Consider the following 25046-nt stretch of genomic DNA (forward strand, 5'->3'; position numbering starts at 1 on the left):
AAATTTATGTTTATTATAAAATTTTAAATGTTTATTATAAAATTTTAAATAAATTTAAATAAAATTAATGGAAATTGACCGAGATGATATTATTTTGGTTGTCCTGATCTTGGCTTATTTTTGGTAGTTTTAAATAATTTCCATTTATTGATAATGTTCCATACTATACTCTTCGGAATATGAACACTTTCGGAAATTTTTCGGATTGAGTTTCCTGCATTATATTCAAGAAGTATAAGTTTTTTTATTTTTTCTGAATGTTCCTTTTGCTTAAGCATGTACAAAATACGAATTAATCCGGAATTAGTATAATTTCGTTGATCGATATGTAGATGAATTCAATTATTTTATCAAAAAGTAAATAAATAACTAACTGTCCCAAGACTAATTGGAACATGATATTCTATCTGTTGGAAATAAATGTGAAATTTTTCTATAAATAAAACGAATTTTGTAATTTTTTTATGATCTAGGACAGGGGTGTCAAACATGCGGCCCGCGAGCATTTGTTGAGATCGGAAATAATTTTATTTATGGAGATGAAAGGGAAAAACACAGACGAAATGAAAAGCCAATCTTGGATCAGGAGTACTGTTGATGCACATAATGTAATGAATTTTTCTCAGTATGAAAAACAACTAGAATCGTTGTTAAAGGAATTTCAAGAAAGATTTAATGATTTTTGGTCTTTTGAACAACAATTTTCATTATTCGCATCACCATTCTCTTTTAATGTTTCCAATGCAGATGAAAGTTTACAAATGGAACTATTCTAAATCCAATCAGATTCTATACTTTAAGCTAAATATTTGGAGGTTGGAATACCTGCTTTCTTTTCATATCTTTCTGGAAAGTTTAAAAACTTTAAAAAGTTTGCAACAAAAATCATTGCTATGTTTGGTTTGACATATGTGTGTGAACAGCTTTTTTCATTTATGAAAAGCACAAAAACTGCTCAAAGAACAGGACTAACTGATGAAAATTTACTCTCTTTAATAAAAGTCGTAACTACACGAATAGCTCAGCTTGACATATCAAAAATTGTATCTAAAAAAAGATGCCAATCCTCTGGAAGCAGCTCTCACCAAAATTAAGGGGCGATGATTGAATAATTTAGTTTCTCTTATTTTGGTTATTCATCATAATAAATATCAAAACTAATATTCCCTTAATAAGAAATTATTATAAATGCGGCCCTCGAAGCGAAATTGTTACAAAATGCGGCACTCAAAGCGAAATGAGTTTGACACCCCTGATCTAGGATGTATAGAAAACTAGGAGCACTATTATACTATTGGGAAAAATTAAATAAAAACAGCTATGTTAACGAAAATAAAATTTCATTAAAAATAAACAAGTGTCTCAAGACTACCCACACATTCTCAAAAGCAGCCTCAGGATGCAAATTGGAATATGACAACAGAGCGGTAACGTGAAGAGGGTAGTACTGTATCTGTATTGGAACGAAGAAAAGTGGCTATACTGCTATCTACTCAGGAAAAAATTAGCCCGATTGATTGAAACACGTGTAGATATTCTTTTTGAAAATACGAAAGAACTGGATGAACTAGAACTAGTTCAAACAATGGTTTTTTAATATTTTAAGCCAGGTTGTAATTTCAAATCAAAATGAAATATACAAACGCGACTTCATTTTTGAAAGTGTTTTGTCTTTCTGAAAACAAGCATAGTACACATTTTGGAAGTTTTGGTCAGCTATTACAGATATGTTTTTAATTTATTTTTTAAATTTATAAACTCGTACTGGTAAGCGTCAGGAAGAAGTATTACAAATATTATATTTTGAAATTCTTTTCTATTGACTTTTTCATTAACCATGCAAAATATTTTTCTTAAAATGAATAAAAAAATCAATTTAAAAATTAAAAAATAATTTTAAAATGAATAATTTATCACAAACTTGCTCTATTTATGGACAAATTGAACTACTCGACACAATGTGTGTCTATTCGGGGATTTGTATATCCTTAGTTTTCCAATCTTTGTCCCCGGCAGTGCTTCCAAGAACTTGACAGTCTTTCCTTGCTTTGATTAGGTTGCTGAGGCCTTAAAAGAAAGAGTTTTTGAATTTTTTTAGTTTTTTTGACAGTTAAATAGACATTCATTTTTATTAAAATTGAACAGTAAAAATAGACTATGTTCTAATTATAACTATAAATGAGATATGTTTCTAATATATTTATTATATATTTTCTTCAAAACTATTAATTTTTTTATTTATAAAAATTAATAATAAAACGTGTGAAACCATTCTAGTGTTAGAATTATCGGCTTACATAATAGTTGATTCATGAATGAAGAAAAATTAAAAAAACTACAGAACTGTGTCAGAATAGGCGGAAAAGTACTTTATTTCACCCCATTAATCAGGGGACTGTAAGAAGGAAGAAGAAAGTAGTCCAAAGAGCTCCCGTCGATGACAAAAAAATACAGACAATAACCAAAAAACTCGGATTATCCTCATTTCCAGGGATCTCTCAGGTCCCCACCTGCTTTATTTGTAGATTGAGTTTATCCACGATGACGGGACAGTCACGTGTATGTCCAATGCCAAGCTTCACACCTCCAAGACGACCAACAGTTTTGCCGCCACAGGAAATTTGGAGACCAAAAATATTTCAGAAATGTTGCCCGACCTCCTCAAGAATTTGGGAGGAGAAATGGAGGGAAAAAAATGTTCATTTTTTCTTTATAAGCCAGCTGACGACGAGGATGATGAAATACCCGATCTTGAACAGAATTTTGAGGAGGCTGCCGAAAACCCACCTCAGACTGCATTATAGTACTTTCTGGACATTCTTGTTATTTTAATTATGGAAACATTTATTAATTTATTTAAATAATTATAATAAAATGTTAAGGAGTGTCTAGTGGTATTTCTAGTGTGTGTACGTCGTTTGTGCGTATTGTAGCGAATGGTATTGTGCCGATAGGGGAATGTAGGCCTTGGACGTGGAATAAGGAGGATTCTGCGTTCATGGCCAGGATTTTATCAGCTTTTATGATGTTGTTGTCAAAAAGTGTGATTTCGACTGGCTTTCCGGACAGCCAGTTTATAGAATGTAAAAATTTTAATCTTTTAATTCCTGATGATTCTTTAGTTGTTGAATTTTTATTGATTTCGTTCATTTATGTGATACCTCACAAACAGCGAAATGAATTTTGAATTTATTTTATATTTATAAAATAAAAAATTAATTTATAACAACAAAGATTATTAATCAACATAGCTGACTTTTTAAAGATATAGATAACATCAGAATTGTACTTAACCACTCTCCTGTAGTATTCGGATAGTGGTTTTTGAAAATGAAAAATGACCTAAAGAATGTTGGATTGCTACTGCACACGATCTAGACAGCCTTAGAAAAATCGCAAACTCAAAAAGAGATGTCTAACAGACAAGATTGGCATAAGCTACGGGAGGATTATGACTTTCTTATTGTCGCGGATGTGCTACTAATAATAAATCTCTAAATAAACCGAGAAATAACGTGCAGCAGAATTAATGACAGAATACATTGAATGAATGTATTCATTAACGTAATTGTGATATAATTGAATCGCAAAAACATTGACTTTAAATTAAGGTTACTTTATATAAATCGATTCTGTTGTTACTTTAAGCCAGTGGTTCTCAAACTTTTTTTCCTTGCGTACCCCTTGCCATCTAAATAATTTTTCGCGTACCCCTTATCGATTTTTAAAAAATTAAGGAAAAAAAATATTTAATTAATGAGATGGATGGTGTTGTTTATCAATCACTAATCTATCGATTTCTGGATCCTTTGACGAAAGACACACCCGAATATCATGAACAACATTCAGCCTCGCACGATGAACTGATTTTAAATTAAACAACGATGAAAATCCTTGTTCGCAGAGATATGTAGTCGGAAACAAAAGCAAAAAATCGATTATATAAAATCCAATATTGTGATATTTTGATGTCATTTTACACCAAAATTCAATTAATGGTGCAGATTCAAATAAGATTTTTGACTCGTAAGAATTTATTAATTCAATAACTTTTCTTGAATATTTGAAGGCAAAACATTAACTTTTACGGAAAAAGGATTGACAAAAAACTTAAGATCTACTTCATTAATTTCAGGTATATATTTTTCAATTTCATTCTTCAATCCAAGTAAATGGGAAGTTATTTGATGTTTTAAATTTTCTATTTCATTTAATTTTAGATGGAAAATGTTTTCATTCAACTTATCAACATAGTAAAATTAGAATTTGTTGTATTATCTATCCACAGTTGGAGCTTCATACGAAAAGACCTACAATATTGCATTATTTCGTAAAAAACCTTGTTTTTTCTAAAAAGTCAACAATGGTAACTCCCTTAGTTTGTACCGATAAATTCAAAGCATTAATTCGCGAAAAAATGTCCGTTAAATAAGATTCTTCTATTGACGGTATCATTTGAACATGGAATTTTTCGAACAATATGCTCCAATTTATTGCCAGGGAAACATTCAAACATGTCCTTAATGCACGGTATAATAAGATTCTCGGCAATTGTATGTGGTTTTTTGGCTTTTGCGATCCGATATGAAATCATGTAAGAGAGTTTTGATAGTAAAAATTAATGTCAAAATTGAAAGAATCGTCTATTTTCCGAATATTATCTTTTTTGTTCTTAAAAAAGTCATTTGGTTTTCCGATAGTTTCGAAATGATTAGAAACTTGATGCCGAGAAAGTAATGAAGGTTTCATGGATTCAGGGCAAAGAATCTTTTGGCAAATAATACACTGCGGATGTGGCACACCGTTTTTAATCACAAAATAAAATCCATAGTTGAGATAACTATCGTTGTATTTTCGAATCTTGTTAACAGGTAAACTCATAAGAAAAACTAGTAGCGTGGAGATTTATTTTATTATTAATTATTTAATTTAATTATGATTTTTATTATAATTAGAATTAATAACTTTTTTATGTTGAAACGAAAATTAAATAGATTTTCAAAAAATTTTCGCGTACCCCCTACAGAATTTCGCGTACCCCTAGGGGTACGCGTATCCCAGTTTGAGAACCACTGCTTTAAGCCATCAAATTGGCATTTTTGTTACTTAAAATCTTCACTTAATCTATAATTTGTCATTCTGTAAGAAAGTCTTTTAGTGTTAGTATTCCTTAAAAATCCCCAACATATTTAGTGATTAGAGACCATCTTTTTTGATATTTGTGACTCAATGTCACAATGAGGGGAAACTAAATGACTGACAACTCACAAGATATTAGATAACCAAGAATACTGCAAACAATCTCTAATTTCGTTTGTGATTATATCCTGTCCAGAAAACTCAATTGGTATGTTTGATGACTGTTTTATATAATCAAATTTACTACCAAATAAACTTTTTATTTTAAAAATAAGTGCTATATGGGTCAGCAAAAAAGAGGTAAAGAAATGCATTTATTGCTTAAAAATATGATTCTTAATTAAAGATTGAAAGTTAATCCATTAATCTCAAAATTTTTACCGTGTTTCTTTTTTTTCAAAAATATTACATTTAACACAATTTCTTAAAGTCGAATATTTTCTGATTGTTTCTTAGAATATAATAATCTAGCAATATTTTATGCTTGCAATACAATACCAATATGTAACCAAGAAACATCTTGTTGAGACTAATCATCTCTTTGAGACTTTTGCATGAATGATTATACAAACATTGTTGTGGTTAAATTAAAATAATCTTATTAAATATTTGTTTAATTCATGAAAATGTAATTCTGTTCGATTAAAATAAAGATAATTGTGGTTATTTAAATTTTAAACAAGGATTCTGAAATTTTCGAATTATTTATTTGGTAAATGCTGTAATTTTGTTACCAATTATTTGTAAAACTAGTACAAATTTTATTCGTTTTATATCATGAATGTTGCCACAATTGAACGCAGGAGAGACTCAAGGAAACCGAGGTGGAAAGGTGGAAATGGAAATAAATACAATCTTTTGGCTGGAGAACTAAAAATTCTTTATGGGGCTTCGACACGCCTGTTTGAACGAAAAGTATTCAAATCACCTGCTTAAAATTGTCTAGGAAATTTTGACAGGCAAATATGGAAAGGATTTAAAGTTAATTTACGATCTGATGGACCAGGAAGGAGTACTATTGTCTCTACACTATGATTTGACAGTATTTAATTGATAAAAATATTAAGGTCCCTTATTTGGCTTCAAGAAAAATTCAGAACATGAAGAAATATCACATTGGGAAAGTGTACAGGAAAGATAATCCTGCAATAGCTCGTGGACGGTTTAGGGAATTTATGCAATGTGTAAGTTATGTGTAAAATCTATCCTTTTAAAGGATTTTGACATTGCTGGAAATTATTCTAATATGCTGCCTGGTGCGGAAATATTGAGATTTACGAGATTTTCAAGTCCTTGGATTTATCCGATTTTTGGATTAAGGTAACGAATATGTTTATTTGGGTTTTTATATTTTTCTGTGTATTAAACAATTTCCAATTTGTTATTGTTGATAAAAACAAATTTAATGGTAAAATTTCAGTATTATGCGAATTAATATTTTTAATACTGATATTTGCAACTGATTATATGATTTATAGATAAACAGCAGAAAACTGTTGGATGGACTATTAGAGTCGTTAAATTCTCCTTCGGATAAATTCACTACAATTTGTTTGTCTGTCGATAAATTAGATAAAGTGACGTTATTTTAATAATTATTTAAGGGTATTATTTAAGTTCAATTTTTAAATTTTCGATCTAATATTCAAAAAATTTTCATTAATTCATTTAGTGGACTATTTTCGTGCAGGATGAAATGCAAAAGTACCTTATTAAGGTCCCGTGGAGTGAAGTTGAAGCTGAGTTGCTCCAAGTTAAAAATAGACAAATTCGTAGTGGAAAACTTAAAAAATACGTTTAACTCAATGGTTTGTTTATAAGACGATTTTATAATTTATTGCAACGTTTAATTAAACTAGGAGGAAAGGAGTTGGTTGCAAAACTAATGATGGATAATAATCTCATAAACTGCTCGAGTTGCTTTCGATGAAATGAACATTCTATTTGATTACTGTGAGTCTTTTGGAATAGTCGAAAAGGTATAATGCATAAAAAATACTTAAAATAGTTAAATTTTGATTTGAGCCTTGCTTGAGGATTGGATTACCACACGGGGCTGATTTTTGAAGTTCAATTTTTGGGTTTGAGTTTTTGGATGACGTAATTTTTCACAGATAGTGGAGACGAGTTTTCGGTAGGAAGTGTAGCTGGAGGTGGCCGTTATGACAATTTAGTCAACATGTTTCAAGAGGATGATACCAAGATTCCATGTGTTGGTTTTTCTGTTGGAGTCGAACGTCTCTTCGCATTTTGTGAAAACAAATTAAAAGTTTGTGTTTATGCCATTTTCAATTCAAGTTTGACACTTTTTGTATCAATTTTAACAATGCGATATTCAGGCGACATTCAATTTCAACACTTTTTTCATCGATATTGACATTTTTTTAATTTTGACTTTTGCCGATTTGTCATTTATTTTATATTTTCTGATGCCGTTCCTGTACGAATTTTATTTCAAGAAAAAATTCACAGAGTGTCAGAGCTACAAGAAGAGCACTTATAAGTTAGGATGAAAAGGATGGCGATTATATACATCTTGCTCGCGATCTTGGTGTCAGAAGACAACAGCTTAGCCATTGTAAAAATTGGAATCCGTATTTTTTAAACGTGGAGGTAGAAGGGATGCTACGATTAATTACGGATGATGATATGAATTGATAATTGAAAAAATTGAGGATAATCCATCGATACATTGAAAGAATTACGAAAATGTTAAAGAAAATAATAAAGTTGATTTGCGACAATATATAACCGACTTGATGAGCGATTGATTACCTACAAAACGCTGCGAGAGAACCATTTCCAGGAATAGCCTGGAAAATATAGAAAAAAAAAAATTTTGCATTCGATTATCAACTTAGTACAATAAAAAATTACATTTGGACGAAACAAATTTTAATCTCTTTACATTAAAAAAATTCGGCCGATCCTATATAGCAGAGGTTTCCAATGGGGAGGCGCGCCTCCCTAGGGAGGCGTTGACTCGTGTCAAGGGAGGCGCGAAAAGTATTTCAGAAACATTTTAGAAAAAATTATATCTATGTTAAAAAACGTGACTATATTCCGATAATAATAGTTATTAATTTAAAAATTATATTTTTTCAAAAATTTATTTAATTTATAGACAATTAAATAATTTTAACACATGAATAAATTCTTGAGTGGTTGCAAAAGAAAATTCACGAATAATAAAGATTTTGACGATGGTTCAAAAATCAAAATGATTGGAATATAATCAATACCACTCCAAAGACAAGAAAATACTTTCCATCTTACTTATTGTTAGATTCACACGTATCTTTGTTGATTCTATGGAAAAACCCCTCTGTTTGCTTTGCCTCAAACACACTTGCAGCAGATAGTATGAGGCCATGCAAATAAGAAGACATTTTGAAACGATGCATTCTGAACATGTCCATAAGTCTGAAGAATTTTTTAAAAGAAAATTAGAAGAGTTTGATAACCAAACGAAATCGTTAAAAAAACTTGTTTCTGTCTCTTCAAATGCTTTACTGCATCGTACAAAGTTTCTTACAGGATTGCAAATATTGTATTATATTATGGAATATAAAGGGAGCGCAAGATTGTACTTTTTCTCTAAGGGAGGCGCGTAAAAAAAGCTTGGAAACCTCTGCTATATAGGATCACGTGCGATAGTTCCAGTAAGGGAAAGCAAAGGAGTGAATCTTAACGTTATTTTGGGAATTGATGACAATGGAACAATTGTGAGATTTGAATCATACATTGGATCTAAAAAATCGAAATTTGCAATTTTATGACGGCATTATCTGACAGTTTAGCTGGAGAAGAAATTATTATTTATATAGATAATGCTCCAATCCATAAAAAACAAGGAAATTTTGAAGGTGTGCGAGTAGAACATACAATTCGAAGATTTGATGCACCATATTCTCCGCAGCTTAATTCATGCGAAGACTGTTTTTTGATTCTCAAGGCTGGGATAAAGACATATTTAGCCAATCACAATAATCCTCATAATGATGTTCATGCAAGCAGGAAATGGAACCCTGACGGAATTTCGAGCACTATTATTACAAAATGCGTTAGAATAGTCTATGACAAATCTAACTCGGGAGAAAATACCGAATTTCTACACAAATGCAGAAAAAATCATAGTTGTATAGTTGTAGTATTTTTTTAGCAGGACAGTTGTGTTTTGAACACAAATTGAAGTATTTGTGATCACAATCCTTAGTAAAACAGATTCAGAAGGCCAAAATCAAATGATTTCCGAAAGGATTAAATTATGCCGCGATTCATTTGATGCAGGAATGAACGTATCTGTGATTTTTTATTTTTATAGACTGAGTTTTGTTATAAAACAAATACGAATTTTAAGGGGCAAAAAATTATCAGTCAGGAAAAGCAGGTCAAGCTGGCAGTGATCCTTGGGGAGGATGAGATTGTCAATGATGTGGTTATTATTCAACGGGTAGATACGAGGAATGAGATAATTGTCCCGCGATGTGAACTTGTCCAAAAATTGAAGGAGATGTTAGCATACGAGAATAAAAATAATGTCGATGTTCAAAATGGAAACTAATTTATCCCTTTTTATTCTTTAGATAAATGGTTTCATTTTTTTATTTTTAAAAATATAATTGTAAAGTTTACCGAAGATATGCGTGTCATCATCTCGAGTGAATTTAATAGATGGAAATAATATTGTAATATTTATTTTTAATTATAACGATCAGATGATTAATTAATACTATATTAAAAAGGAGAAACGATTACCTAAAAACTTACTTCAGATTTTCTTCCCCTGGACATCTTTAAAATAATAAAATCCTCGATAACAATTTAATAGTAACCTTATTTATTTTCTTTTTTATGTCAGTAAAGTATAATTATAATAAAAAATCATTCAAAAGATTTCATTATTTTGGCACAAATAATCGTATGCTTGTGATTCATATTTTCGATCCTTTAAAAGACTTTAATATTGAAGATCAAAACATACACGAAATTTGTTTAAAAGAAGATCAAGAGCCAAAAAGTAGCGAATTTCATTTTAATTAAATTTAAATGACCAATATGCGAGGGTTCACTGTATTTTGAAATTAAAAAAATAAAAAACAAATCAAAATCTACTAAAATTTCCTATTCTTTTTAGGCAAGTAAACCGTCTGACTAAAAAATATTTATTTAACTAAAAAGTATAAATTTGAAAATAAAATTTTTAAAAATATGATAAATTGTCGTAATCTAGTACACCAAATAAGTTCTATTGGCATAAAACTACGCATTATTGACCATAAAAACGCAAAAAACTTGAAAAATCCACGTTTTTAGTACAGAGATCCTTCAAACACAAATTAATCAAATTAAAAGTCATTAAATCAAACAAAAAAGACACCAAAAATCACTGCCCAGTCTCTTCCACAATTTCCTCAGTCACTATTTGGTGATTTGAAAGAGAATAACCTTCACTTTCAGGAATATCGTTGAACATTGAGAATTCGTTGATGTCTTGATTAGAAAGAGGATTGCTCATTTCCGTGGAGGTCCTTTTGACTGCCATATTGTCCAGATTCCTACAAATAAAAGAATATTCAAACAGAGAACGCTCTTTAACTCTGCCTAAAACATTTTGAAGACAGTCGCGAAATCTTTCCACGGATTGTTTGAGTTGGAGGATCTCCTCATCTGTCCACTTGCCACTGGAGAGGACTCGTTGATTGGTGGTACCTTGACGGGTTATTTCCACTTCCAGATTCAAGAGAAGCCGTAAAATTTGCGAATTTTGAAAATGATTCTCCAGCGTAGGCAAAAATGTCCCCAACCTGATGTTATTATCAAAATGGAAATACACCACCTTATTACCAACATCCATATTTGAATTTAAATATTTATTTATCTATTTAAATATATTACAAATATCTCAATTAATATAAAAAATAAAACAAATAATATTTATCAACGATTACCAGAACAAGATTGACTTTGATTTACTAGGAACAGACAGAATCAAAAAATATATTTTTATTAAAGAACTTCGAGATCAACATGTCTGAGATTTGGATGTTTAGACTTTAAAATTTTCTCAATTCGATCAACTTCCTGGCCAAGCTGATCGATTGAATTTTTTCCATGAAACAATAAAAACGATTTAAGTTCATCCGTAGTTTCAATTTGCTTAATTTCCATCAAAATATTATCCAAATTGGTCGTTTTTAGATAAATATCGGTAATCTGGTAGCCGTCAAAATCAATTTCTGCTTTGAAATGAATGTTTGACTGGCCACATTCGATAGCCTTGATGTCGTGGACAGCCCTGATGACCCGATCATTCTCCAAATCAGTCCTCATTTCTCTGTAGACTTTGATAGAAACTGATTTCCCCATCAAAAGTTGTGCATTTTGACGCACAATAAAAACCCCGACAGTCGAAAGCAATAACGAAATAGCAACACAGCCGAGAACGTCAAAAAGTATACTGCCCGTCCAATATGTCAAAAACATGCAAATCCCGGCGAGAGTGACCCCACCAATTCCCGCCATGTCCTCCAACAACACGACAGTCACATTCGGGTCAATTCCGAGAGTAATATAATCAAAAATTGGAATATTTCTAGCTTTTGAAGACTGTCTAATTTCTCGATATGCGACAATAAAAGACGACAATTCCGACAGAAATGAACCAATAAGAATAAACAACGCCCAAAACATATAAACAGGTTCTTCAGGGTGGATTAACCCCAATAGCCCGTTATATAAAGTCAGTCCAGTCCCAAAAAACAGAATCCCCACCCCTCCAACCAACGAGGAAATATATCGGAGATTGACATATCCATATGGATGTAAAAAATCAGGTTTTTTCATGGCCTGGTGGAGACCGACGGCCAACAGGATTTGATTCAAAGTGTCGACCAACGAGTGAACTGCTTCCGCGAACATTGAGTGTGACCCACAGTATATATATGCCACTGATTTGAACAGAAAGTTGAAGGAATTTACAATTATCGCCATTGAGACGACTTTTCCACTTCCGTTTTTTACAAAATCACGGAATGTCACCGTCGTGGATTTTTTGGGAGAGATTCGTCGTTTTTGGGACTCGATTTTAAATTTTTCCAAAGATCCGAATTTTTTAATGGTGAATTCTTCAATGTCTTGTCTCAAATATACGATGAAGGGATATGACTGGTCGTACGGATTTCGACGGTAAAATTTCTGGAGTTTATCCAGGTCTTCCCGGACAAGCAAATACTCGTTCATTGCCCGGACTGGGGTTATATAGTTATTGTCCGTGTAAAGAAATGGGTCTTGCTTCTCCTTTGATGTAGAAAGGGCGCGAAATACTGATATTTTTCGCGGGCAAATTTTGATAAATTTATTTAGCATTGCACAACCTGAATATTTGTGAATATTTTTTTAAATGTTCATAAATAATTATTTTTTTAAATATAATTATATAATTTATTTCTGCACATTATTTTTGATTGTAATTTCTGTTGTGTTGTTGTTCATACTACGCTTTATTAAATATAATATTTTTAATTAAATATTAACAAAATTAATTCAATAATTAATTTTAGAACAGTATGAGTGTAATCGAAGATAACACAGAAAAGGTCATCTTCCTCCTCAATGAGCAAATTGATAAAACTAGGGGAGACTTGCGAAGTGTGGACTCAAACATAAGGCGAATCGGCGGTCCCGGAGCACTCCAAAGGTCCTAATCTATAACCACCATCCAATAGACAACTCTCAATTCGGAATCGGCCAAACATGAGATGGCCAAGAGATGACTTTAGGAACGTTTCTCAGCCAAAACGTCGCATAGAGCCAATGTTGGTTATTTAGGCAATATTTAGCAGATCTCAGACATATTCCGAGTCAGATAACGACAATGGCTGGTTTTCTGACAACGACAACTCCACTAGACGAGTTTGTGTCATTTTCTATTTTATTTCAGCCTACAGTTCAGTCCTCCGTCGTGGAAATTGTCAGAGAGCCTTTGTCTCACCGAGAAATAACGAATGACGGTAACTACAAGTCATCCGATGCCAATAAACAACGGTAGTCACAATTTTTATCATTTTTTTAGAAATAAAAGACTTTTTGGTGCATTGTTGAATAAATTGAGGGACTTTAAGGAAGATGAAGCCAAATTGATGAGGAAACCAGAGGTTGTTTGTTGTATATATAATCCTAAGGCAATCCGAAGAAGGGAACTGGAAATGGAGGTAGAACAGAGAGAGAATGAAGAGCGAGTGCAGACAGCCAATGAAATCCAGTCGCTGTTTTCTCAGCGAATGGAAAAACAGCACAGATTGAATTTAATGCAGAGAAAGTTGGGTGCCATCACGGAAGTAAGTTTTGGTGGGTTGATGGAGTAGCATAAAGAATGGGAGAGTGCTACAGTGAATTTGAGATATCATATCCGCACAGAGGCACAGCCACATATATTTTATAACCCCAAAGTCCTCAATGACGAGTCGAGATCTCGTTTAGAGGCGACAGTTTCTATTGTGGATGGTTTGTGGGGTTTTGTGATGTGTTTGTAGCCATAATCAACGACCGGAAGTCTCAGGTGATTGATGATTCACAGTTTGTTCTTTCTACTGCAGAAACGGGTCAAGAAGGAGAGGAAGTGAAGAAGGAGGGGGACGTGGAGCAGAATGAGGAAGGCCATTCGAAGGAGGAGGTTAGTCCGGAGGATGTTTCCCCTGCTTTGGCAGAAGTTTAGTTAGATGATTATTAATTTTGGTTTTATGATACATTAAAACTTTCATTGGGTTTTTTATAATCCGATTAAAGTTGTTGGTGTGGCTCTAGTTGAGCTTCTGTGGTCACAAATGTACGAATATTTATTTGTGTTTTGTTGTATATTTGGTGATGGGTTTTGTTGAAAAATTATGATTTATAAGTATAAGCAAATGTAGGTTTGTCTATTGCTACAAATAACCCAACATTAATTTTCTTATAAAAATAAAATGTTTTTATCCAAGTTCGTTTTCAGTAATAATTGACTGGTCTTGAAAAATATTAAATATTATCTATTCATTTTAATAATATTGAATTAGAATTTTAATGCTTCAGAGAACAAATATTATTGTTCCCCGGCAACTCAAACGAAAATTTTTGTTAGGAAAATATTTGAATGGAAGAAAATCAAAGAAATTTTATTATTTCCACTGCTTCTGCTTACTTTGACGTTGAGCAAAATAGTGCGCCCCTGTCTCAAGAAAGTTTGAAGGCACTTTCTCAATTTATTAATCACTCAAATGCAAAGACTTTATACTGCCAACGGGAATCAAATTTCTTAACTTTCAGAATCAATGTATTTTTTTTCAGTTTATTTACTTAGTACAACGAAGATAAAAAACTTGAAACGATTGCTTTTTTTAGAATTCCATCAATAGAAATTGAGCAGTCAAAGAATAATATTTTGATGTGCTCAATGTCCTCTTCTCCAATCGCGTCCTTCTACTATGCAATCCATCAAGTAACTCACTCGAATAATACTTCCAGCTTTATGGTCCTTTACTCAGTTGTTCAGAAATAAAACAAAAATTGGACCCGACACTCAAAAATATGACATCACAACTAGACTGGGGACTTAAAAAATTCCTCAAAAACTCAACAGTTCAGGACTATGGATGTAAATAATTCATAATGATATTTTTTAGTTGTTTTAACCCCGTTTGACGAATTTGAATATTGGGCCAACCTGAGTTGTGAAAATTGTGAATCAAATCAAAAATCGCTCATAAATACAATTCAATTCTCTCTCCTTTAAGTCGAAAATTCGACGGACTTGAATGTTTTGGGATTTCCGAGTTGAATGAAGTTGTTGAAATTTGTTTTGATGTTCTCGACGATTTATGGCGCCATTCAGATTATGAAAACTATCCAGAAAACAGAATGGAGCATTTTATGCTTGTTTTAGGTAATTAAAGCATTCCTAAATGTTGAAGACAGCACTTTTGCATGCCAAATACAAACTGTCCTCAGCAAGGAAAATATTTGGAAAGAAACTTTTATTAAATCAAAAAATTTATTAGAAATGGGGATAAAGGTCACTGATAGATTGAAGAAATGTGTATATCTCTCACCGAACAATTCTGGCCTCAATACGTTCCCCATAAATGGAAGGGGGGACCCTTCAAGCCTAAAATGACGAATCAATTAGGCAACAGAATTAAAGAAGTTAAATTGTAATATTTACACCTCAGATTACAAAAATCAGAACATGTTGTGAACAGCTTTCTAGATTTGTGGATAAAGAAAACATGATGTTTACAAAAGAACAAATATTTAAGCCTTTTGACAGTTTTTTTAATAAATAAGCCTATTAGACTTGGACGTGTTTCAATCCAATGTGTATACGGCTAGGGACTGGGGAAAAGCAGTGGCTGAACATGAAAAAATTATTTCAACTTTTTTGCCATGTTTTATTGATAAATTAAAAGAATATTTCATACAATTCAGCCAAAACTCGTGTAAAGTAGTGGATATTTTTTATTTTAAGCTTTTAACAAAACTTGGGCAATTCACCGACCTTGTTGCTATGCCTCAAATTAAGGAGAAATTAATAGATGAGAGGTTAAAAAAATATTAATATTTTTTAAATAGAAAGAATCTTTTAAGTCAAATGAATATTGATGTGACACATTTCCAAGAAGAGGTTCACTCAATTATGTCACACAAGACGGAACCTTCTAGAATAATCCACCAATCTTTATTTATTAATCAAATGTCCTGGGTATTCCATCAAAACAAAAAAGTCAAAAACAAATTTATAAAATAATTTATATAGGTAGAAGAATATATTGCAATTGGAAAAGCAATTTTAAGCGATTTAGACGGATTTTCTTCATTTCTAAACACCCTAAATAGCATAAAAACAGAACTATCATTATGGAAGCAGGACAAATACAACGACTGGTGTCGAGAAATTCTCAAAAAAGCAGATTCCTCAGAAAATAAGTAATTTTTTAAACTCAAATCCAAAGGCTGGTCATCACGGGCAAAGTAATGACGATGGACCATACAAATGGGAAGCTCAAAGTAAGCTATAGTGACGAGTTGGTTGCCCTACTGGAGGATGTCCGTCATTTGTCAAACCTCGGTTTTACCATTCCGTCAAAAATAATGGAAATTGTCAACGAAGGACAAAAATATTACAATTATGGAATTTCTCTTCGGAAAGTATAAAAAAGTTTGTTCAAGTAAAAAACAGGTCGCACATTTTTACAACTCGATTGACCGTCAAATGATCCCCTGTCAGAAACCAATGATGATTTCCACGGCAAGAGCCTTCGAGGAAATTATCCGAAAAAAACAAAATGGTCGGAAATGTTTTTAAACCACCTTAAAACAGGAACCGACGAAATCACGTGGAAAAACTGTGAAGAATTGGAAAATTATGTTCAAAAACTCAAAGAAATCAGCGAAAAACTTTCCCAAGAAAATCGACGTCTAATGTCAAGCCACGAGCAACTCATAGACAAGGTTGGTTGTAGAAATAAAAAAACAGACAATAATGTTATTTGACGTTGATTTATTACGTAATCAACAACAGTGGAAGAGTGAAATGGTCACGTTTCGGCAAATATTCACATCCCTAGAATCCCAAGTCTTTATTAATAACACAAAATAGGGATATTCGCCGGAAGATATGCAGGGTTGGAGAAATCATTGGGATCACCAACTTTTCAAAGCTCTCGAATTCCAATATCAGATTGGAATGGAATTATTTAATGATATTTTCCCTCCATTCAAAATAGATTTAATTTTTAGGCATATTTTTAAGTCGATTAATGTTTAGACAAAATAAATTGCAATTCAAGCCTTCTCTTGAAGACTCGAGAATGAGCTTCATGAAGGAAGTCAGGAGATTCGTCACTATTCCAAGACAATTTAGAGGAGTCAGCGCGGGAAAACAAAATCGAATTTTTCCGACAATGATAAACTTAAACGTTGACAGAATTAAATCTGTTTATGGTAAAATTGAGAACATTTTTGAAAGATTGGACGATATTCTCGTCAGTTTTAAAGTTATTTTTTGTATTTTATATTTTTAGCCGTGGTTTGTTCTCAGTTCGGTTGAAATTGAGACTTTTGTTGCCAAAAACGTAACGAAAATTGAAGAATTTGAGGAAAACTTTCGAGAAATGAAAGCAAAAGGAAGAGAAGCAGAAAGAATTCCAAAGTAGAGTTTTCTATATTTACAAAAGTGAGATAAAAGTGGATTGTGTTTTGATAAACACAGTTTTGATGAAGGGAGCTATCGACGACTTGTTGGAAAAGTATTTTGAGGCATTGGTGGCCACATTGAGTGATTCGATCCAAGCCACGAACACAAAATTGACTCAAAATATTTTCGAGGCACAATCTTCGTTGGAAAAGACTCCTCAGTCAGTCGAAGAAGTTGTTGAATATTCCAACAAAAAGATTGAATGGACAAGGGAACTTAATTCTGTTTATTTACTTAATTATATTTAGTTAAAAATTGAAATTGATTCGGTTGAAAAAAAGAATAAATTGTTAAAAATTGTCGCGGGAAAAAGTGTTCAATCTGTTGGAATGGCTCGGAGAAATTTTGAAAAATTCGAATCAACGATAAATAACTATGACGTAATGCTAAAAAAACAGGCATAAAATTTTAAATTATTCAAAGATTAAAGCAATTAAAGAACAAATTTCCAGTGATGTGATCGAAGCACGGAAAAACGTTGATAAAATTAAATCGCGGTGGAATCATTTAGTTCCAAATGACGAAGATTTCGAGGATGATTTTGAAAAAATCAAAGAAAAAACCAATCAAATTATTTCTCAAAAAAATAATTTTGACATTTTTATAAAACAAGTCGAAATTTTACGGTGAATAAAATGTTTTATTTTAGACGGAATGTCGAATACTTTGAGGCTGATTCATCTGAACTTGAAAACATTGAAAAAATAATCCAACAAATTTCTATGAGCCAAGAAAAATGGAATTTGTTTTTAGAATTTTTTTCAGAATTAAAAAAACTCGAATCTGAGGACTGGATTTCATTCAGGTTCTTTCCGCATTATCAACTGCAGATCAAACACGGAAGATTTTACTGACTTGATTAACCGATGGCAAAACAAACTCAAATCCGAACAAAAAACGTTCATAAACATAAAATTATGCAACGAAATCGAAAAATTCAAAGTAAATCCAAAACGGAAAATAATCCGTTAGGAATTAATTCCATGCTTGAAATGGCTCCGAGGTGATGATCTGACCGTAGACCACTGGATTGAACTTTTTAATTTGATCAGACTTCCTAAAGATATGACAATTGAGAAACTTTTATTTCGAGATATTTTGAATCAAAAACAAGAAATTATTCTTAAATTCGAAATCATAAAAGTAAATAAAAATTAAATTTTATAGGAAATAAATAAAAGGGCCAAAGGTGAGATCGCCATTAGAAGATCATTGAGAGAACTCGACCTTTGGGGTTCAAGTTGTACGTTCTCATTGACAAATTACATTGCATCGGACAATTCTGTGGTTAAAATCATTAAAGAATGGAAAGAACTACTTTCCTACGTATTTTTGGATTTGTTAGTATAAGGTTGGGGATAATCAGTTGATTGTCCAATCTCTCAAGGAATTTAGTCATTCTGGACTTTTTGGTGATAAAATAAGTGCATGGGAACAAAAATTGGGTAAATTGGACAACCTTCTTCATAATTTAAACTTAATACAACGAAAATGGATACATTTAGAACCAATTTTTGGTAAAGGGTCACTCCCACAACAGGCAAGATTTAATAAAACAAATAACGAGATTAAGTAATAGTATTTATATCACAAATAGGAATATATTGAATGATATCTCTCACGATAACCGAGTCTTATCTCTATCCAGTAGGCCTGGAATACAAACACAGTTTGAAAACCTGTCGGATCAATTGCATCGATGTCAAAAAGCTCTGAACGACTATTTAGAAGTAAAAATGTTGTTATTAATAATATATAAGGAGAAAAGACTCAATTTTCCGCGATTTTATTTCATCGGAGACGAAAGCCTCTTAGAAGTTATCGGCCAGGGAACAAACCCCACGATTATTCAGGATCATCTCAAAAAACTATTCGCAGGAATATATTCCGTGGAATTCAACGAAAAACTGACTCAAATCACCGCAATTTGTTCTGTCGAAGGCGACCGAGTGTCTCTTTCCAATTATGTTGAGGTCACCAAATTTGTTGAAGTAAAAAAATGGTTTTAAACGAAAGGAATGGTTGAATAAATTATCGGAAGAAATGGTGAGAACACTCACAATTTTAGCTCGAAATTTGATCTCAGAATCAACTCACGCTCAAACGAATTACGGAAAATATCCATCCCAGGTAAAAACGGCATAAAACGTGAGATTTTATTACTTGGAGACTCAATAAAATTTACGGAATCCTGCGAGAATTCTATAAGAGAGGGGTCTCTAAATACTTTTAAACAAAACTTGCAAAAAAAACTGAATGACCTTTGCAAACTCCGTGAAAACACCGTGAATGACCGTGTTTTGAAATTGAAATTAAAAGATCTTATTCTCGACTGTGTTCATAATTTGGAAATTGTGAATCAACTAATTTCTGCTAGAATTTTAAACGTAGAAGATTGGGAATGGCAAAAACAACTACGGTATGTCGATTTGGTACAAAAAATACTTTTTTAGTGCTTACATTGATAAGAGCGGGACAGTGAGCTTCAAAATGGTTGATTCCACCACAAACTATTCTTACGAATACCAGGGAAATGCTCCCAAACTTGTACATACTCCACTTACTGATAAATGTTTTCTGACACTCACACAAGGTTTTTAATTTAACGAATTATTTCTGTTTAGCCATGGTTACGGGGCTTGGGGGTAATCCGTACGGTCCGGCTGGAACTGGTAAGACAGAATCTGTGAAGGCTCTCGGTGCTATTTTTGGAAGGCAAGTTTTGGTTTTTAACTGCGACGAAGTTTTTCAATTTTTGAGTTAAATCAGGGCATCGACGTCAAGTCAATGGAAAGGATTTTTGTTGGATTGCTCAAATGTGGTGCTTGGGGATGCTTTGACGAGTTCAACAGACTGGAAGAGTCTGTGCTCTCCATACTTTCAATGCACATTCAAACGATTCAGCAAGCAATCAAATTCCGACATAAAACCGTTGAACTACTTGGAAGACATGTTCCTATTTTAAGGTCAAACATTTCAGATTGATGTCAATTTCAACTCAAATATGTTTATAACAATGAATCCGGCTGGAAAAGGATATGGTGGGCGACAAAAGCTTCCTGATAATTTAAAACAACTGTTTCGGCCAGTCGTCATGTCCAAACCCGACAATGAACTGATCGCTGAAGTGATTTTGTTTTCTGAAGGATTTGTTGAAGCTAAGAAAATTGGGAAAAAACTTGTTTCAATATTTTCTTCTGCCGAGTGATATTTATTATGTTATTTCCAAGAAGTCTTCTTACATATCGTCAACATTATGATTGGGGATTACGGGCACTTAAGACAGTTTTGAAAAGCTGTGGAAATATTATCCAAAAAGTAGATCGAGAAAAAGGTTTTTTAACAGTTAAAACATTTTTAAGCTGGTTATAATGATATTGAATTTCATGTTGTGGTTGAAGCTCTGCGTCTTAATACTTTGTCAAAATTGTCTCATTATGATTCGCTCGTGTTTAATGATTTGGTCAAAGCTGTGTTTCAGTCTGTTCATCTGAGCAATGTCACTAACAACAGCCTGACTGAATATGTGAAACAGAGTTATGTTGAAATGAATCTTACTGAATCTTCTATGCAGGTTTTTTATTAAAAGGGTATAAAATTTCTTAGATTCAAAAGGTTTTCGAACTACATGAGCAAATTCAACAACGCATTGGGGTCGTGATCGTAGGTCCCAGTGGATCAGGAAAGTCGACTCTTTGGAAATTATTAACAAATGCTTTGATAAAAAATGGACAAATAGTCCGACTATATGCCCTAAACCCGAAAGCAGTGACAAAATTGCAAGTTTTTTAATCAAAAACAATAAACATATATTATAGTTGTTAGGACAGATTGACTATGACACTCGAGAATGGACTGATGGGATCTTAACATGCGCTGCTCGTCAAATTGTTAGAGAGTCCTCAGAAATACTCTCTTTCGTGGTCTGTGATGGAGACATTGACCCGGAATGGATCGAATCCCTTAATTCTGTCCTCGACGATAATCACCTTTTGACACTCCCATCTGGTGAAAGAATTAAATTTGGAGAAAATGTCAATTTTATTTTTGAAACGCATGATCTGACGAATGCTTCTCCAGCCACAATTTCCCGCCTCGGAGTTGTCTATATCAGGTATTTTTTAACAAAATATGCCGACTAGTAATGAGACTATAGATTTCTCCGCAATTGTGAAATCTTGGATTAAAAAATTTAGCTCAGACAACGAAAAACTTGTTGAATGGATTGAAACTTATTTTCACAAAGTTTTTGATTGGTGTCTCAAAGAGGTTTCCACAAATTTGCAGAATTTCTAGATTGGGACAGTCATCCCGATTAGTGCTGTTGGAGTAGTTAATAGTGGGTTGTCACATCTAAAAGGAGTTTCGAATTTGTTGGAATTTGCCATCGCAATGATTCGTGGATTCGGAAGTAACGGAAAAACAATTTTCCGTCAGCGTTTAACTCACTACGTAATTTCTTTTATTTATTATTTTTTCAGGTTTTTGAACTTATTGGAGAAAATAAGAAATCAGCTGATCAAGTTGGGTGGTATTTTGACGGAGAAAAGTTAAAAACCTTCACCGATGATGTATTCTGTCTAAATTATAAATAGTTCGATGCCGATTCTGTAAAAGAAACTTTTTTGTAAACACTGCACTCGCGCAACAAAAAATGAGTTTCTACACAAGACTATTAGATTCGGACAATATTCACAACTTTCTAATGGTTGGACCACCAGGAAGCGGGAAAACGTATTTCAATAAACAGAACTCTTATTTACTAGTCTAATGCTTGAAAAATGTTGTCGTGACCGAAGATCTGTTTATTTGACCACAATTTACTGCAGTACAGAGACGAGTCCTCAACATTTAATTCTCCGCCTTTCTCAACTATGCATTATGTTAACCACTGCGACAGGAAGAGTTTACAGACCAAAAGATTGTGAAAGAATTGTTTTATATCTAAAAAACATTGATTATTGTAAACCAGATAAATGGGGAACGACTCAACTTGTTGCTTTTCTTCAACAAGTTTTGAGTTGCTATAAATTTAGATTTTCACGTATAACGGATTTTACGACGATAATCTTGAATTTGTTCTTTTTGAGGGAATTCAAATTGTGTGCGGAATTAGTGACCATGATACTGGTCGGCATGTGTTGTCAAGTCGATTCACCTCTGAGATTCCAGTGTGCTATATCGAGTAAACTAAAAATGGTTAAAATCTCGCTAGACCGACAGAAGAAGAGGAAATGAAAAAAATATTTTATAATTACGTTTTGAATTTCAAACTTCCTGGCTTCTCTGGATTGACTGAACACAAAAACGTGGAACTGATAAATTTCCTGGTTAAGTTTTTTGTTGAGGTTTCTTGTGAGTAATTTAATAAATTATAGTTGAGAAAAAAAATTGACTTGGATAAAAATCCTCAATGTATATTTAGTCCCAAAGACTTAAGCAAAATAATTTTCGGGGTCGCTAATTATGACTTTTCAGCACAATATGATTCAAAATATGTAAAAGATAATTTTTAGTTAAAATTAGTTATTGAAAGTGTTAGTACATGAAATTCTACGTTTATTTCGTGATAGAATCAAAAAAGTTGAATCCTTAGAAATATTCGACGATTTATTACGTAATATGATTAAATCAAGTTGGAATTATTCACTAAATGATTTAACTTCAAGTTTATTTTGAATTTTAAATTTAAGCGATTTTTACATCTTTGGGAAATCCCTCGGCGAAGATGATCTCCACAGTGTCGAAGGACAAATTGAATTTGATTATTTTGGAAGGTCTCAAGCAATATGGTCTTGAATTTGTCAATAATCAATTAGCAAGGGAAATCACAGAACTAAATATAATTCCGGTAGATGACTTTGTAGAAAATGTTTTGAAAATTGATCGGATTTTGATTCAGCCGCGTGGATCTGTTCTCTTCGTTGGGAGTAGCGGAATTGGAAGGACATCCGCGGTTATGCTTACTGCTTATATGCATGGAATAAAGATTATAACTCCAAAAATAGGGAAAATGTATGAAATAAGACAATTTAAAGACTATTTGAAAGCTGTCAGTAAATTCTAAAATATTTTCAGGCAATGCAATCTGCTGGTATTGAAGGAGAAAAAATAATATTTTTGTTGAAAGATCATCATTTGAGAAATCCATCTTACTACAAAATGATCAACAGTTTTTTGTCTTCTGGAGAAATCCCTGGCTTGTATAAAACCGGGGAACTTGAGTCGCTGATATCCGTTTTAAATGAGATGTGTTCTGAGACAAATTTTGACGGATCTGTCAATAATTTTTTCCTTTCCAGTTTTGTATGTGCAAATATATTTTCAGGAGTTCAAAAAAATCTGCATATCGTTCTTATAATGAATGATAAGGCTGACAATTTTTCTACTGTTTGTCACGAGAATCCAGCTTTCTTTAAACATTGCAACATTATTTGGCAAAATAACTGGAAAACTGAAACGATGAGACTGGTTCTTTCTTAAATCTATTTTTACAAGATTCCGGAATTGCTTTTATCAAAATTAAATAAATCGAATGATCTAGTTACTTCTAAAATGAATAAAAAAACTGTGGATGAACAGCTGGCGACTTATTTTTACGAAATTAATAAATCCTGCCAGGATATTTTGATTGACACATCTCCATTCAAATATATTTCGTTTATATCAACCTACCAAAAGGTCATGAACGAGAAGAAAACGATTTTAGAATCCAGGGTTGCTCGACTAATGGTAGTTATACATATTCATTTTTAGAGCGGATTAAATAAATTAAACGAATCTAAATTGTTGGTTGACGATTTGAGGACTGTGGCAGCTGAAAAATCAAAGTTGCTGCCAATAAAGCAACAAAAAGCAGACGAAGCTCTCCAGCAAATAACGCAAACTATGCAAGTATCATTTTGATTGATATAAAATAAAGGAAACAACAAAACAGAGAGAAGAAATTGAAAAACTACAAAAACTTATAATTAAAGAAACCGATAAAATTACAGAGAGAAAAAAACCAATCGACCAAAAGCTGTCAGCAGTCCAACCTACGATTGAAGCTGCAAATGCTTCAATTCGCGGAATAACCACCGACTCTCTCACAGAAATAAAATCCATGAGAGTTCCTCCCGATATTGTTAGAGACATTCTTGAATGCGTATTGCGACTGATCGGGATCAAAGACGTCTCTTGGAATAGTATGAAGAAAGTTTTAGGTACGAGAGGAATCAAAGAAGATTTGATCTCGACGGATATTTCAAAAATCAGGTCAGAAAATTGGAAGAACGTTGAACTGATTGTTTCTCAACGTTCTGAATCTTTTGAGGAAAAAGTGATCCAATTTTACTAAAGACTGAATTAGAATGCAAAAAGGGCTTCTTTGGCTGCAGCTCCGTTGGCTCAATGGACAAAGGCAGTACTTCAATACGCCAAAGTCTACGAATCAATATTAGACTTAATGACGGAGCAAAATGAACTTAAAATGTATTTCAGGCTGTTTTTAACTGTTTCAGAAACATAAATAAATCCCAAGAAAGACTAAAATCGCTGCAAACTGAAATGAGTAAAGTAGATGAACAAATTTCAACTTTACGAACAAATTTTGAATCCCATACTCGAGAGGCCTCAAACTTGAAAGAAGAACTCTCCAAATATCAAAATACAATCACAGCATCCGCAACTCTGATTG

General features: G+C 32.7%; 1 protein-coding gene and 2 long non-coding RNA genes across 3 annotated transcripts; 2 read left to right on the forward strand and 1 right to left on the reverse strand.

Annotated features, from left to right (window-relative positions):
• Window positions 1–11148: 11148 nt before the first annotated feature.
• Window positions 11149–12381, reverse strand: LOC115229160 (zinc transporter 9-like). Its single transcript, XM_029799566.1, has one exon. It carries the CDS (start codon window positions 12379–12381, stop codon window positions 11149–11151), a length of 1233 nt encoding a protein of 410 aa, XP_029655426.1.
• A 7274-nt stretch (window positions 12382–19655) lies between these two features.
• LOC115229186 lies at window positions 19656–20112 on the forward strand. The gene is made up of 3 exons (XR_003883303.1): window positions 19656–19787; window positions 19822–19961; window positions 19993–20112. It is a non-coding gene; the product is annotated as an uncharacterized LOC115229186 (long non-coding RNA).
• Window positions 20113–21990: 1878 nt separating this feature from the next.
• On the forward strand, window positions 21991–22797 carry LOC115229187. Its single transcript, XR_003883304.2, has 4 exons — window positions 21991–22102; window positions 22135–22553; window positions 22584–22716; window positions 22747–22797. It is a non-coding gene; the product is annotated as an uncharacterized LOC115229187 (long non-coding RNA).
• The last annotated feature ends 2249 nt before the right edge of the window (window positions 22798–25046 follow it).

Source organism: Octopus sinensis, unplaced genomic scaffold (assembly GCF_006345805.1).
Source record: "Octopus sinensis unplaced genomic scaffold, ASM634580v1 Contig12060, whole genome shotgun sequence".
Classification (NCBI taxonomy): domain Eukaryota; kingdom Metazoa; phylum Mollusca; class Cephalopoda; order Octopoda; family Octopodidae; genus Octopus; species Octopus sinensis.